Source organism: Podarcis erhardii (assembly GCF_964252035.2).
Source record: "Podarcis erhardii genome assembly, chromosome: 5".
Classification (NCBI taxonomy): domain Eukaryota; kingdom Metazoa; phylum Chordata; class Lepidosauria; order Squamata; family Lacertidae; genus Podarcis; species Podarcis erhardii.
The window spans coordinates 98,499,385-98,517,020 of NC_138509.1; the positions used below are offsets into that span (position 1 = coordinate 98,499,385).

At 45.6% G+C, this 17,636-nt stretch overlaps 1 protein-coding gene across 4 annotated transcripts in view; it reads right to left on the reverse strand.

Annotated features, from left to right (window-relative positions):
- The window catches only part of MASP1 (MBL associated serine protease 1), a 101,507-nt gene that overhangs the window by 61,146 nt on the left and 22,725 nt on the right, over positions 1 to 17,636 (reverse strand). For all 4 annotated transcript variants that reach the window (XM_081862425.1, XM_081862422.1, XM_081862423.1 and 1 more), the window contains exon 3: positions 1,205 to 1,382. In XM_081862425.1, the coding sequence (XP_081718551.1) occupies positions 1,205 to 1,382 (178 nt within the window). The remainder of the gene's footprint in view (positions 1 to 1,204; positions 1,383 to 17,636) is intronic.

Here is a 17,636-nt window from a genome sequence, read left to right on the forward strand (position 1 = left end):
ATTGGCCCACCAACTCTGGGCTCTCAGAGGGGAAGTGCACCCGCTGGACTTTACATCTGCCTGGTGGTTTATTGTAGCTAGTTTAACGACATGGTTGCACAGATGGCAAATTCCATCCAAATATTATTTCATATGGCGCCTTTTTTTATTGTATGGTTTTTTGGATCAGCTGCTTATTGCTTATCTTGGAAAGATGCCATAATACTGTACTTGGAATAGTCCTCTTTATCTTCCCATTTTCCTTTATATCATCATTTTATTTCTTAAATTTGTATGCCACCCTCCATCCACAGACCTCAGGGTGGTTCACACACAAAAAAATTCCAACATAGAAACACAAAACACACGATGAACACAAGAACGAAAAAAACAAACCAATAACCGCCCCCCCCCAAAACACACTCATTGTCTTAAACCTCTTTATCTTATACCTGACCATGCGAATTCTTTTTTCTCTTTTGTTGAATTATTGGAATGCCATGTGAGTCTTCTTTGCTACACATTTACTAAAGCAAACACTCAGTTTCCCTTCCATTTTGACCTGGCTGCTATCCTTTATGACGTGGCTTCTGCAACGTCAAAGCTTGGCTACTGCAACATACTGTATTGGTGACTGCCCCCGGAGGCTGTCCAGAGGCTTCAGCAAGTGTGTAAGTCACTGAAAAAAAATTATACAGCAATTTCATTTTTTTTAAAAAAAACCCATCCAAGTGCAACAAATACTATTTACTGGGGACAAACAAACCTTTCAATTAGAGTTTCTTTAGCGCCACCCTTTTTGCCAGCATTAGTCCACTGGGTTTTAGACTGGTTTGTTGTGGGTATTAGTTGTGTAGTACCGTATTTTTTGCTCTATAAGACTCACTTTTCCCCTCCTAAAAAGTAAGGGGAAATGTGTGTGCGTCTTAAGGAGCGAATGCAGGCTGCGCAGCTATCCCAGAAGCCAGAACAGCAAGAGGGATTGCTGCTTTCACTGGGCAGCGATCCCTCTTGCTGTTCTGGCTTCTGAGATTCAGAATATTTTTTTCCCTTGTTTTCCTCCTCCAAAAACTAGGTGCGTCTTGTGGTCTGGTGCGCCTTATAGAGCGAAAAATACGGTATTTAAAAAACACACACTTTTGATGTACTTTAGCTGTTGTCAACTGCAGGTACTTTGGAGTCCAGCGGCCTGGGCTACCCACATTGTGGCCAAGCGGCTACTCACCCACAGCTGTGTAATGGGCGTCAAACCCTGTGAAACGTTCCTCGTTGGAGAAGTCCGATCGGAAAGTGAGGCTCATGAAAGACCCCGGGGAGACAATGGCCTGCTGCCCTGGGGTTTGCTCTGTGTCCGTGGCTTCCCTCCCGCAGAAATTTGCCAGGACTTGGTCCTCAGACTCCACCTGTTCCAGGCCCAACAGGAAAGAAAAAGTACCATCAGCTTCAAGGTGGAAATATATTGTTGCAGCAACACCAACCAATACATACATCTCCAGATCTGGGCTTTGCAGGACAAGAAGAGGAAATTAATAATAATAATAATAATAATAATAATAATAATAATAATATATTATTTGCACCCCGCCCATCTGGCTGGGTTTCCCCAGTCATACTGGGCGGCTTCCACAAAGACCAAAAATACACTAAGATGTCACACATTAAAAACTTCCCTGAACTACCGCAAGTTATGCAGTCGAGTTTCCCGCATTTGGGGAAATTGCAGGGGTCAGCACACCCACAGTGCAATGGATGAGCCTCACCCTGGGAAAACCTCCTTCATGATCAAGGGGTCTCACCTGCCAGGTTAGAAATAAGGGTAATATATTGTTCTTTCACTGTCTGTTGCAGCAACCTGCCTTTCCAGACCTGGGTTTTCCACAAGAAGAAGAGGAAATAAGGGTGATTCTACTGCAGGTGATGCCGCCAGTAAGATTCACAGTCAAAACCAAGTAGTTAGTGGAGGAAGAAGGGGGGGGGGGGTTAATAATAATAATAATAATAATAATAATAATAATAATTTATTGTTTTCCAGAAAAAAGATGCTTCAGAGTGTCTTACAAATCCACAAAACACTAAACTTGATTATCAATTAAAAACAAAATCGATAGAAAAAAATACTATTGTTATTTATTATTGTTATTTTTTGAGTTTATATACCACCCTATATCCAGAGGTCTCAGGGCGGTTCACAGAAAAGATGACAACATATAAAATCAGAATAAAAACAGCAACTCAATAACATGCCCCCCGCCCAAAAGAGCCACATTTTAAAAGGGTATAGGTTATCCATCAGGTCAACCAAAGGCCTCCTGGTTAAAAAGGAACGTTTTTGCCTGGCGCCTAAAGGTGTATAATGAAGGCGCCAGGCAAGCTTCCCTGGGGAGATCATTCCACAGATGGGGAGCCACTGCAGAGAAGGCCCCGTTCTCGTGTTGCCACCCTCCGGACCTTTCAAGGCGGAGGCACACGAAGGAGGGCATCAGATGATGATCTCAGGGTCCAGGTAGGTTCAAATGGAAAGAGGCAGTCCTTGAGGTATGGTGGTCCTGAGCCATACAATATATAATACAGTACAAATACAATACAGTAAAACAAATACAAGCACAGGCTGAATGTGATAAAAGAAAGTGCATCTTTGCACAGCTCATAAATTGTGGAACTTGCTCTGACAGGAAGCAGCAGCGGCCACCAGCTTGGGTGGCTTTTAGACAGGATTGGGCAAATTCAGGGAGGAGGAAAGGGCTATCGATGGCTAATAGCCACAATTGCTCTGCTCTGACTCCAATGCTTCTGAACACCAGTTTCTGGAACTGGCAGCAGGAGGAAAGAGGACTCTTGTGCTCGGATCCTGTTTGCTGGTTTCCCATCAGGGCATCTGGTTGGCTCATTGGTCTGATCCAACATTGGTCTAACATTCCTTTGTCTGTGTGTTCAGGTGTCATGCACGACACAGCAATGTTAAAACACAATTACAGTGGTACCTCTGGTTGTGAACGGGTTCTGTTCCAGAGGCCCGTTCGCAACATGAAAGGAATACAACCCACAGCGGCGCGTCTGTGCACGTGCGGGTTGCGATTCGCCGCTTCGGTGCATGCGCATGACGTCATTTTTGCGTGTCTGCGCATGTGCAAGCGGCGAAACCCGGAAGTAACCCTTTCCGGTACTTCCAGGTTGGTGCAGGACGCAACCTGAAAAAATGTAACATGAAGCAAACGTAACATGAGGTAAAAGGTAAAGGGACCCCTGACCATTAGATCCAGTCGTGGCCGACTCTGGGGTTGCAGCGCTCATCTCGCTTTACTGGCCGAGGGAGCCGGTGTACAGCTTCCAGGTCATGTGGCCAGCATGACTAAGCCGCTTCTGGCGAACCAGAGCAGTGCACAGAAACGCCGTTTACCTTCCCGCTGGAGCGGTACCTATTTATCTACTTGCACTTTGACATGCTTTCGAACTGCCAGGTTGGCAGAAGCTGGGACTGAGCAACGGGAGCTCACCCCGTTGCGGAGATTCGAACCGCCGACCTTCTGATCGGCAAGTCCTAGGCTCTGTGGTTTAACCCACAGCGTATGACTGTATAAACCCACCTTCCTGAATGGATTTTTTTAAAAAAATAAAATTGCATTTCTGCATTTTGCACCCACATCCACCAGCAGTGAAACAGAGGCTCACGATTGCCCCAGATGGCGTTTGTGTGTGGAATGGAGCCTGAAACCTTCCCCAAAATTAGGCAGGCCACATTATCAAACCAATGTAGGGCTGGTGTCGATGTTTTTTCTCCTCTGATCTCCTACCCAACCCGCTTCCTGGAGTCTGAACATCGTTTGGAAACCAGGCTGGTCTGTAAGTCATGACAGAAGAGGGACGGAACCTCTTTTGCATTTTCGGGATGGCTTTCAAACCCTGCTTTCATACACAGCGATCGTTTTCAAAGCACTGCCAGCCACCCCGAACCCACAAAGCAAAACGCGCCCCAAGTCCAGCTAATCAATCACAGTCAGACCCTGCAGTTTCCTGGAAGGAAAGGATCCTCTCTGGGTAAGTTAAACAGCACCAAGGCCAATAACATGTGGGTGATCTGAAGCGTAGCTTTTCCAAAAAGCAGACCCGTATTCTGAGACGAGCCAAGCCCACAGCCTTCCTAGGCTCTCTGCCACACCCTGCCCTTCCAGAAAGTATGTAAACCTTTTTGCCACAAGACTGGGAGAGCGAAATCCAAGTGTATTGTGGCACCAAAAGACCATGAAGTCATCCAGCCACTGGGAACTTTCCATCAGGTTGTCTTAATTATCACAGTTTAGGAACAGATGAAGACAAACGCGCTCAGGATGTAGGCAAAAATTGTTTCCACTCCGTTGGAATATTATCTTTAAAAATAGCTGCACGGCAAGGAGCCAAGGGCTTGCAAAATAGTCGATGGAGACAATTCGGGGGCGGGTGGGCGGGTAGGTGTATGTTTGAGGCCTCTTTATTACTGGCGGGGGGGGGGGGGAGACGCAGCTCATATTTCCCAGCTCAACCACCTACCCTGCCATCTGCACTTGAAAGGGTCACAGGTAGATGAGCTGAGATTGCTTACGGGCGAGGAGAACAGTTGCCAGCCAACTCTAGGTGGGGCTGCCCCTGGGGTCCAATCACCTTCTAAATCCGGCCCGTGGACGGTCCAGGAATCAGCGTGTTTTTACATGAGTAGAATGTGTCCTTTTATTTAAAATACATCTCTGGGTTATTTGTGGGGGCTGCCTGGTGTTTTTACATGAGTAGAATGTGTGATTTTATTTAAAATGCATCTCTGGGTTATTTGTGGGGCATAGGAATTCGTTCATCCCCCCCCCCCAAATATATAGTCCCGTCCCCCCCACAAGGTCTGAGGGACAGTGGACCGGCCCCCTGCTGAAAAAGTTTGCTGAACCCTGTAGTTTTTTGCTGGTGCAAAAGGTGCCAGCGAGTTTGTGTGTGTGGTCAAACTACTGCCAGGACACAACACCTTGCTTGCAAAATTTGCTAGCGGGTCAACAGAAAAAGGGTCTGGAAAACCAAGCCTGATGGGGATGGGATGAGGGAGTTGGTGAGCTGTCTTCAAATATCAAATATCACATGGAAGATGGAGGAAGCTTGTTTCGTGCTGTTCCGGACGGCAGGAGCTGAACCAAGGGATTCAAATGATAAGAAAAGAGATTCTGACGAAACATCAGGAACGAAAGCTGTTCAGCAGTGGAATGTTACAGATAGGTAGCCGTGTTGGTCTGCCATAGTCAAAACAAAATAAAAAAATTCCTTCCAGTAGCACCTTAAAGACCAACTAAGTTAGTTCTTGGTATGAGCTTTCGTGTGCATGGTATCTGATGAAGTGTGCATGCACACGAAAGCTCATACCAAGAACTAACTTAGTTGGTCTTTAAGGTGCTACTGGAAGGATTTTTTTTATTTTGTTTCAGCAGTGGAATGGAATACCTAGGAAGGTGGTGGAGGATTTTAAAATCCTTGGAGGATTTTAAGCGGAGGTTGGATAGCCATCTGCTAGGGGTTATTTAACTGAGATTCCTGCATTGCAGGGGGCTGGAATGGATGACCTTTGGGTTCCCTTCCAGCTCCACAAATCTTTTATTCCATCTGTTCTGAGGGCCAGGCAGAGAGTCAGAGACACACTCTTTCCTGGCCCCAGTCTGAGGCTCACCAGCCCTGCTCTAACCATTGCACCACACACTGGGTCCCCAATATGGATTTCCCTTTCTCACTTCATACTGTCATGTCTGCAATTACAGCTTTACAATCCCAGCCACGTAAAGTGTGACCCAGAGATGGCCATTTCTCCCCCTTCTGCATCTCTCCTCCAGCACCACGATTTTAAAAATGTGCGAGAAGATGCACTCTCACAGCAAAGTATGTTTTTCATTTTATATCGAAAGGGCTCTGGTATTCACTCGCTTTCCCACTTGCTCCCAACTTTCACATCTCAACCCACCCACAAATGCTTTCATTTTCACAAAGTCCCCTTCTGTTGCTGTCTCCGTCTCGGTCTGTCATCCGTCACATTAAATGTCATGCCAGAAGACATAGAAAAAGAAAAAGAAACCATACAGCAGAGATTTCCCACACTCTTTGCAATAACAAAACACGACTATGCTCAGCAATATCCCTTGTTATTTGATTTTACTTCTGACTCACAAAAGTGATGTGTGATATCAGATGATTAGAGAACCTCATGGAGGAAAAGGCTTTTAATGGGTAGAAGAAGAAGAAGAGTTTGGATTTGATATCCCGCCTTTCACTCCCCTTCAGGAGTCTCAAAGCGGCTAACAATCTCCTTTCCCTTCCTCCCCCACAACAAACACTCTGTGAGGTGAGTGGGGCTGAGAGACTTCAAAGAAGTGTGACTGGCCCAAGGTCACCCAGCAGCTGCATGTGGAGGAGCGGAGACTCGAACCCGGTTCCCCAGATTACAAGACTACCGCTCTTAACCACTACACCACACTGGTACTGGATGAGTCTTACATCTGGTATCGGAGAAAGTACTTATTTACACAGCTCATGGGGTTCTGTCCTGGGCCTGTTGCTCAACATCTTTTTAAACAACTTAGATAAAGGAATAGAGGGTAAGCTTGTATTTATCATTACAAAAGACTGGCCAGGCTCCCCAGGGTATCCAATCAAGTGAGCATTAACATGTAACACACTCAGATTTCTGCTGTAGACCGCCTTTTCTGTGATGTAGGTATGGTGTATGGGGTGGTGGTGGTCTTGAGCTCCAGGACAGGGAATTTAAAATGTCTATATAAGAGCGGGCACACCTTGGTCCTTTCCTGCGTGTGAAGAGGGCACCCTGTTGCAACAGTTTAATAGAGATCAGGCTTATTAGCTGCTTTGCTTCTCAATATTCTCTGGTTGGCCTCTGTTATTTTCTCCTACCAATAGGGAACCCACGTAAGGACTCCATACGGGCTCTTGGATACCCCATAAGGGGAAAAGGCCAGATTTTGGTTTACAACACTGGTAGTGGGGAAGGAGAAGAAGAAGAGTTTGGATTTGATATCCGTCTTTATCACTACCCGAAGGAGTCTCAAAGTGGCTCACAATCTCCTTTCCCTTCCTCCCCCACAACAAACACTCTGTGAGGTGAGTGGGGCTGAGAGACTTCAGAGAAGTGTGACTGGCCCAAGGTCACCCAGCGGCTGCATGTGGAGGAGCAGGGAAGCGAACCCGGTTCCCCAGATTACGAGTCCACCGCTCTGAACCACTACACCACACTGGCGCAGTGTTGCACTCTGGTCCTGCTGATGGGCTTCTCAGAGGCATCTGGTAGCAGGATTAGATGAGCTATTGGCCCGATCAAGCAAACTTTTCTTACGTTCTCCCTACCAATCTCACTTTAAAGTCTCGCTCCTGTTTTCCGGGGATTGTCAGCACAGGCAGAACTAAAGAGCAGCTCAGGTGAAGCTTCTGTCCCAGGCAGACCAGAAGCCAAAGATGTTGCAGAAACCCAGAAGTCCAATGTTGCAACAGTTCTTAACCTTTAGCCAGTTAGAGGCACGGGGCAACGGTCTCCTCCTTGCTTCTACAAACTGTTTCCTGGCATGTTTGCACAAATTGCTTTCCTGGATTAGACAAAGGTTCATCATGTCCTGACCTAAATGGGCAATGATTGGCTAGATTGGGGCATGAGAAATACACATGCCGGTTTCAAGGCAAGAAAGGATAAAGGAGAAGGTGCTGGAAGGAGCCGACAGAAATGCGATTCCTGGTGGAGCAAGAAACAGCCCCTCCTGTAGGGCTGCCAGCTCTTGAATTTGAAACTTTTTCTGGTATCTGATGATAGGGGTGGGACAGAACGAGCTGAACCTGCCTAATTCACACTTTCCGAAACACAGCAAATCCTATGAAATCCATCCAGGCCTTTCTGAATTCTGCAATGCCGTTCCCCATCCCAAATAATGCGTACAAAATAGACATAGAATCATAACAGAGTACAAGACGCCTAACTAACTTAATCAGCTCTAAACTATTTCCAAATCTACTTAATTTTGACTGTGTCGTTTGCGCTCTGTACATGCACGGACTGTTTCTTGGGGGTTTATGGGGTATTTGGTTAATGCCTTTTTAGAAACTGAAATATAAAGTTAAGATTTTTAATTAATAATAATAATACAGTGGTACCTCGGGTTAAGTACTTAATTCGTTCCGGAGGTCTGTTCTTAACCTGAAACTGTTCTTAACCCGAAGCACCACTTTAGCTAATGGGGCCTCCTGCTGCTGCCGTGCCGCTGGAACACAATTTCTGTTCTCATCCTGAAGCAAAGTTCTTAATCTGAAGCACTATTTCTGGGTTCGCGGAGTCTGCAACCTGAATCGTATGTAACCTGAAGCGTATGTAACCCGAGGTACCACTGTAAAGATAAATATTTTTATTGTTTATACCCCACCAATCTGGCTAGGTTTCCCCATCCACTCTGGGCAGCTTACAGCACATGGCAGCATTTTTAAATGACCCCAACCTCAAAGTGATGCAGCCATCCCTTTGGGCAGGGAGTTTGCCGCTCCTGGGTTCTGTACAGTCACAAAGCGTATTGTAAATAAAAAGTTAAGTAGCTGGTTGCAGACACAGCAATGAGGACAAAGCTCCCCTTGTTGGCTGGGTCCGTCTCCCCTCGCCTCATCGCTTTCCCCTGAAGCCCTTTAAAAGAAAGCAATGGGGATTTCCTGAGACAAATGCAGAGGGGCCCGTCTCCCTCCTGGCATCCTGGGTGCAAATTCTTTCACTTTCTGGCTTGGTGCCATCGTCTGCCCCCCCCCCCCCCGTGTCCCTATATTAGTCAAATGCCTTCCCAGTGCTTAGAGACTCCGTCCCCTCTAAGGTCTGGTCTGGACTGGGTAACCTCTCCCAGACAAGGACCCTGTCTGCATTCCTAATGGAATGATTTGAATATGAATATGTCCTTTCTCTTTTTGGGGGGGGGGGCGTGAGAGAGGCAAGGGAGGCCCTTTTCATTTCAGAGATGCGAGCACCTCAAACTCTCACGGCAAACCAGGGAGATTAGATGGGTGGGTCTCCGAGCTCTCATCCTTCAGAGAAAAGGGATATCAAGTTTGTTTAGTGTTTCATTGCATTTATTGTTTATTATTTCACTGCATTTCTGTCTAACTTTTTTCTCCAGGGAGCTGTGTCAGCATCGCCCTTGAGCCAGTGCACCAACTGGACTCATGCACTTCAACCCCGACTGGGCTAGGCGAGCTGGGTAGCACTGCCAGAAACCACCTTTCTCACAGGAACAGGTCACAGTGCTGTGGACTCACAGCTTAAAGCTGAGAGCACCGGATTCACTTCCACAATTATACAGTCGTTGTGCAGCAGCGTTTTGCAGAGTCTTGCAGAGTATAAACCACTCGGAGAGCAGCTCTGTAAAGTATCTTCCTTTTATTCTATAACTACAGCTATAATAAAACTATATACAGAGCTAAATAGTCTGAGCATAAATCAATGCTACTTTGAGTGCCTGCAGCTGCTCTTAGCAGCAACCTTATCTCTAAACACGATCTCTAGCACTCACTCTCTCTCCGACACACTGGCTGACTCTCTCACACACACACATGTGGTGCTGGGCAGAATAAGTAGATAGCAGGACACGCCTCCTCCTCTCTGGAGAATCAGCAGCTTCTCAGGAGATTCTTGGATATGGGAGGGGTGAAATCTCCTCAAGCTGAAGGTGCTTCTCTCCCTCTTCGTTTAATTAATCCCTACAACAACCTTTTAATGAGGGTGAAAGAGGAGAGCACAAAATATGGCCTGAAGCTCAACATCAAAAAAACGAAGATCATGGCCACTGGTCCCATCACCTCCTGGCAAATAGAAGGGGAAGAAATGGAGGCAGTGAGAGATTTTACTTTCTTGGGCTCCATGATCACTGCAGATGGTGACAGCAGCCACAAAATTAAAAGACACCTGCTTCTTGGGAGAAAAGCGATGACAAACCTAGACAGCATCTTAAAAAGCAGAGACATCACCTTGCCAACAAAGGTCCGTATAGTAAAAGCTATGGTTTTCCCAGTAGTGATGTTATGGAAGTGAGAGCTGGATCATAAAGAAGGCTGATCGCCGAATAAGTGATGCTTTTGAATTCTGGTGCTGGAGGACTCTTGAGAGTCCTATGGACTGCAAGAAGATCCAACCTCTCCATTCTGAAGGAAATCAGTCCTGAGTGCTCACTGGAAGGACGGATCCTGAAGCTGAAGCTCCAAGACTTTGGCCACCTCATGAGAAGAGAAGACTCCCTGGAAAAGACCCTGATGTTGGGAAAGATGGAGGGCACAAGGAGAAGGGGACGACGGAGGACAAGATGGTTGGACAGTGTTCTTGAAGCTACCAGCATGAGTTTGACTAAACTGCGGGAGGCAGTGGAAGACAGGAGCGCCTGGGGTGCTCTGGTCTATGGGGTCATGAAGAGTCGGACACAACTAAATGACTAAACAACAACAACAACCCTGTGAGGAAGGTTGGGGTGAGAGGCAGCGACTAGTCCCCAAGGTCACCCAGTGAGCTTCATGGCCAGTTTAGGATTTGAACCCTGGTCTCTCAGCTCCAGGTCCAACACGCTAACCACTACACCACACTGGATCTCCAAGCTGAGAATCTAAAGACTCCAAGGTAACCTTACACAACTGGGTGTGACCACCAGGTGTTGGGTGATCTACAACTTCCACTAGTCGCAGACCACAAGCTGGTTGGGGCTGACAAGACTCGTGGCCCAAAGCAGCCGGTGAACATAACAATGTAGGGTGGGGCTTGCAGGATCAGGCCAATGGCCCATTGACTCCAACATCCTGTTCTCACAGTGGCCAGCCAGATGCCTGTGGGAAAGCAGTAAGCAGAATTTGAACACAAGAGCAGCTCTCCCCTCCTGCAGTGTCCAGCAACTGATAATAATAATAATAATAATAATAATAATAATAATAATAATAATAATAATAATAATTTATTTATACGCCACCCATCTGGCTGGGCAGCTTCCAACAAAGTATTAATATACAATGGTCTGTTAAACATTAAAAGCTTCCCTGAACAGAGCTGCCTTCAGATGTCTTCTAAAAGTTTCGTAGTTGTTCTTCTCTTTGACATCTGGTGGGAGGGCGTTCCACAGGGCGGGTGCCACTACCGAGAAGGCCCTCTGCCTGGTTCCCTGTAACTTGGCTTCTTGCAATGAGGGAACTGCCAGAAGGCCCTGGGAGCTGGATCTCAGAGTCCAGGCAGAACGATGGTCTGGGCAGATTCAGAAACATGGCTGCCTCTGACTAGGAAGGCAGAGCGTAGCCATAATATCTAGTCACCACCAATAGCCCTCTCCTCCATGAATTTGTTTGGTCCTCTTTTAAAGCCATCTAAGTTGTGGACATCACTGTCTCCTGTGGGAGGGAGTTCCATAGTTTAACTAGCCGCTGCTTGAAGTACTTACTATCCCCTGTCCTAAAATGTCTAATAATAATAATAATAATAATAATAATAATAATAATAATAATAATAATTTATTTATACCCTGCCCACCTGGCTAGGTGTCCCCGGCCACTCTGGGCTGCTCCCAACAGAATATTAAAAGCACAATAAAACTTCAAACATTAAAAACTTCCCTACACAGGACTGCCTTCTAAACATTTCCTTGACATCTGACAGGAGGGCCTTCCACAGGGCGGGTGCCACTACCAAGAAGGCCCAACATTCAGCTTCATTGGATATGCAGCAATTCTAGTATGAAGAGAAGGAAAAAAAAAAATCTTTCCACGGGATACTTTCCGCATGCCATGTATAATTTTTATAAACTTCCATGCTGTTGCCTCTTACATGCTTTTTCCTGAAACTAAGAAGTTTGGCCCCCAGATGCACAAGGCTTCTCTAAATCCTTCTTGGCAGGCTGTGGGATAGTTTTAATTTCTCTCCCTCTCCTGCCCTCACTACTCTTTTAAGAATTGTTTCAGAGGACACTGAACCTCAGATCTCTGGGGTAGCAAGTGTGTGAGAAGCTGCTATAGGATGCTCTCAGCTGGGAGCTTACGGGGGGATTTTTTGCTGCTCGTGCCTCAGAATGGCCCACTTGCAGGGTTAAGCCCCCTTGGACTCTGCCCCAAATCCCTTTAATGCTCTTGCCCATCTAAAACAATGTCTCTTTTGGGTAGTGACAAAATGGGGACCAATGGCAGGAAGGCAGCAGGGAGATTAAACAGAGGCTTCTCTTCATCACTAATAATTAGAAACATTCTTTTTTTCCCAAAAGAGAAAGGAAAAATTATGTGCAAGTAGCAACCCACATTCATTTGCTGGTGGGTTTGTTCGTTTGGGTAATATATTATCCTCTGTCAAGTTTCACTTCATTTGGTCATGTTGCATAATCTCTTGAATTTTGTCTCTCTCTCACACACAAACAGGGTGCTTTATTCAAACATGACTCTCATATGTAATTCACGTACCACGCTTATTGTACACAGGAAATATTCATGGACACAGCTAAGAATCTGGAAAGCACTTTGAGAATGTGGATCACTACCTTCTTTTTACCCTTAGCATACAGATCCCATGCAGACCACTTTTAAAAAAAAACTTCTGAGTTAGAATTTTCATAGATGTTCCATGATCTTTCGGCAGCTGAGCTCATGGTTGGACAGAGTTTGTGTCAATCAACTGAAGCTCCTATAGCCAACAGAGCGGCAAGGGTTTTAAAAACCGCAGTGGGTATTTCCATCGGGGTTTTTCAGTCATACAGTGGTACCTCAAGTTACATACGCTTCAGGTTACATATGCTTCAGGTTACAGACTCCGCTAAATAGTACCTCGGATTAAGAACTTTGCTTCAGGATGAGAACAGAAATTGTGCTCCAGCGGCACGGCAGCAGCAGGATGCCCCATTAGCTAAAGTGGTGCTTCAGGTTAAGAACAGTTTCAGGTGAAGAAGAAAGCTCCAGAACAAATTACCGTAAGTACTTAGCCCGAGGTACCACTGTATTTACTTGCTCATGAGGGACAAATGGACAAAAGTGCATGCCCCCCATCTGCAAACTGATAAGGTCTAAGGTTTAATTTGAAACAACATTCATTTCTCCATGGCCTAATTAAACTTAATTAAAGTCTCTGGCTTTGATTTCACAATATAGATAGAAGGGTTAGGTAGGAACAGTGCCGGATTTAGGTAAAGGTAAAGGGGCCCCTGACCATTAGGTCCAGTCGCGGATGACTCTGGGGTTGCGTCGTTCATCTCGCTTTATTGGCCGAGGGAGCCAGCGTACAGCTTCCGGGTCATGTGGCCAGCATGACTAATCCGCTTCTGGCGAACCAAAGCAGCGCACAGAAACGCCGTTTACCTTCCCACCAGAGCGGTACCTATTTATCTACTTGCACTTTGACATGCTTTCAAACTGCTAGGTTGGCAGGAGCAGGGACTGAGCAACGGGAGCTCACCCCATTGTGGGGATTCGAACCACCAACCTAATGATCAGCAAGTCTTAAGCTCTGTGGTTTAACCCACAGCGCCACCCATATCCCAGGTGCCGGAATTACGTATAAGCTAAACAAGCTATAGCTTAGGGCCCCACTCTCTTGGGGGCGCCAAAAAAATTAAAGGAAAAAACCTGGATGTATATTTCCAAAATATAAGATAAAAAACAAATAAAACCTACATGCAGCAACAGTGTTTTGTGTTGTGTAGGCTCCTATGATGTACATATTTTGTTACGTGTAAATGGCTTTAGATACCTATTAGGTCTATACTCTGGTTTCACCTCAGATCGTGTAAATCTTTCGCCTTTTAGATACCTATTAGGTCTATAAATTACCATATACCATATTCAAAACAAAACAAATTCCTTCCAGTAGCACCTTAAAGACCAACTAAGTCAGTTCTTGGTATGAGCTATCGTGTGCATGCACACTTCTTCAGATACACTGTTGCTTGTTCTGCTTTGTCTTGTTGTTGTGTGTGTTGAAAATACTCCTTCAGGCGTAAACGGCGGAAAAATGCTTCCAAGTCCCCGTACACGATAGCTCATACCAAGAACTGACTTAGTTGGTCTTTAAGGTGCTACTGGAAGGAATTTGTTTTGTTTTGACTATGGCAGACCAACACGGCTACCTATCTGTAACCATATACCATATATTCAACACAAAAAATAACAGCGACAATTTGTTGTTGACAAAGGACAGCTGGACATAGAAAGGGCCCCATTACCTCCAGTAGCTCAGAGCCTCATCAAACCTAAATCAGGCCCTGGGTAGGAAGATAGATTGCAAGATTCCTTGTGGATGCAGAATGCAGTCAAGCAAGTTGTTTGACACAGGAGAAAGAAAGAAAGAAAGAAAGAAAGAAAGAAAGAAAGAAAGAAAGAAAGAAAGTCTTCTTGCAGCACATAGCTAAACCATGGAACTCACTCCAATGGGAGGCAGTGATGCCCTATGAAGAAAAGTTACAGTGTGATAGCTCAGTCAGTAGAGCATGAGGCTCTTAATCTCTAAGTCATGGGTTCGAGCCCCACATTAGGCAAAAAGATTCCTGCTTTGCAAAGGGTTAAACTAGATGACCCCTGTATGGTAATCCATTCCAAGTCTACAATTCTATTACTCTTTGAGTTGGGCCTTTTTAGTTTAGGGGGGAAAAAAATGAGTGAGAGGAAAGAGGATAGAGGTTTATAACGCGTGGTGTGGTGTAAATGCATAGGAGCAGTGCTCCACACCAAAAAAATATTAGGACTCAGGGTTATCTAGTGATGCTGAGTATTCTGAGATTCAGGACAGATTAAATAAAGGACTTCATCACGCAGCTTGTGATTAAATTGTGGGATTCCCTGCCATAAGATGTGGCTGTTAGAATTCCCGCTCCGTGATTGCAGTCATGGGATTGTTGTCTATCCCATGACGGTGTAGGTTTTGACTCCACAGAGTGGGAAGTGATGGAGACAGGATGTTTGTGTTCCTGTGTTCTGTGAAGTGGGACTATTGCCCTTTGTTCTTTCTCTTTGCTGTCTGATGCTAGAGAGAGACAGAGCCATGTTGAAGTTCTCCGTGTGTTTATATGTAAATAAAGTAGATTAGCCAAAATGCTGAGTTGCTGAGTTGCAAGGTGCGCAAACTCTGCGGATCCCTAAGTGTGCCAATGTCTGTTGGCATCTGTCACTGTGATGTTTGGGCAGAAGAAAGCTTTGGAAGCTCCCGAACGATCGACCAGGAGGGAGAGAACATGCCAGTTGGGCATGTGTCCCTGCCAGGGTCCTACTCGAGTGTAGGCTGAACTCCTGACAGTGGCAATGGCTACCAAAGTGATGGCTTTAAGAATGTAAGGAGAGCCTGTTGAATGAGGCCAATGACTCCTCTAGTCCAGCATTCTGTTCTCAAGGCGGTCAACCAGTAGGATAAAGGCTACCAATGCCTATTAGTCATGATGATTAGATGCCACCTCCAAGCTCAGAGGCCTTTGAATACCAGCCCTTGGGAAGAAGAAGAAGAAGAAGAGTTTGGATTTGATATCCTGCCTTTCACTCCCTTTAAGGAGTCTCAAAGCGGCTAACATTCTCCTTTCCCTTCCTTCCCCACAACAAACACTCTGTGAGGTGAGTGGGGCTGAGAGACTTCAAAGAAGTGTGACTAGCCCAAGGTCACCCAGCAGCTGCATATGGAGGAGCGGAGACGCGAACCCGGTTCCCCAGATTACAAGACTACCGCTCTTAACCACTACACCACACTGGCTCACAGAGTTTAGGCCTTCGGTCGAATTCAGTAGTTTCCTGCATCACAGGGGTTGGGCTAGATGATCCTTGGGGTCTCTTCCAACTCTACAGTTCTGTGATTCCATGTTCTTAACTAAAGGATGCACTCAACTCTTCCACTGAAATCAGTGTGAATGAAAATGCTGACAGCCGCTAGGATTCTGGTACCCCAGAGTTGGAAAGACGGACATGGTCCCCTACCAGAGTGGAATGGCAGAAGAAATTGCTGGACTATGCAGAAATGGCAAAAACGACCAGGAAAACCAGAAACCAGGTAGATCAAAACTTTAATAAAGATTGGGAGGGATTTATATTATATTTGAAGGACTGCTGTAAACACTTGAACTCTTAAGCAGGTTTAAAATAACTCTTGTAAGGTAACAAAGACTTTGGACAAAATGGATATCTGGAAAACTGGGGTGACATATGATATGCAGTAGAAAAGAGTAAATAAAGAACCCATGGAGGGCATAGCTGTCAACGTTTCCCTTTTTTAAAGGGAAATTCCCTTATTCCGAATAGGATTCCTCGCAAGAAAAGGGAAAAGTTGACAGCTATGATGGAGAGGTGGGGGGGGAAGTCAAAGATTAGGAAGAATCTTGTTTTGTTTTGTTTTGTTTGTCTCCACCACCATCATTCTGCCCGGACGCTGAGGTCCAGCACCAAGGGCCTTCTGGCGGTTCCCTCACTGCGAGAAGCAAAGCTACAGGGAACCAGGCAGAGGGCCTTCTCGGTAGTGGCGCCCGCCCTGTGGAACGCCCTTCCAGCAGATGTCAAAGCGATAAACAACTACCTGACATTCAGAAGACATCTGAAGGCAGCCCTGTTCAGGGAAGTTTTTAACGTGTGATTTTACTGTATTTTTGGTTTCTATGGAAGCCGCCCAGAGTGGCTGGGGAGGCCCAGCCAGATGGGCAGGGTATAAATAATAAATTATATTATTATTATTATTATTATTATTATTATTATTATTATTATTATTATTTGGAGTGTGAATGTAAACATCAATTTGTAATATCCAATAAGTTCTTTTATATAATAAAAGAAACTTTTGCTGTATCGGGACCTTTGCATTTTGGTTTCCTGCTGTTTCACATTGATTTAAGCCACCCACCCTCACAACGGCCATCCTCCTCAGTCCACCAGCACCGCCACAAATTTCCTGGCCGCCTGCCTGCTCTCTTGACACTCCATTTCCGAGAATGCTTTCACTCCTGCAAATGGAATTTTGCTGCTTTAATGAGGAGTTTATATATACGTTACAAGGGATGGATTATATCCTCCCTTCATCAACCCAATTAGCGCATTCCAGGCCAGGCCAGGGAGAGGTTGATGGCCTCCGCCGTTGACTGCCTGCCGCAGGGTAGCAATGAAGAACGCTGGCATTGAGGGGGTTCCCATGACATTGTAGGAACCACTTTCGAAAACAGATCCTTACACTGTTTCTTTGCATCCCAGCTGGGAATGGGGGAGAAATAGAATTATCCCCAAAGTTAAAGGCAGACCTACCCGATTCACACTTCCCGAAGCAACACAGGGGCCAAAATGCAGTCCCTGAATTTTGCAACGCAGTTCTGCAGCCAGCTAACGTGCATTTACTAGGATAAAGTGGGTATGGAATGCACATATATGTGAAAATAACAGCAAAATTTGCACCATATTAGGGGAAATTGCTTGCAAAAATGTGTAGGCAAAATTTCATAGCAATGCGAAATTAGGAAAAAGTTGCTGGCGAATTTTCATGAGTCCCTTTGTAAAAAAAATCTCAGACTGATGCGGAAATGTTTGGAGCTAAATTCAAGACTGGAAAAATGAGAAACTAAAAATGGACAGATTCACCCACCCCAAAACCTTTGCTACCTCGTGGGATATCTTCGGGAGAAGAAAAGGCTACAAAAACCTGAATAGCACCTTCTATGCCTCCTTCC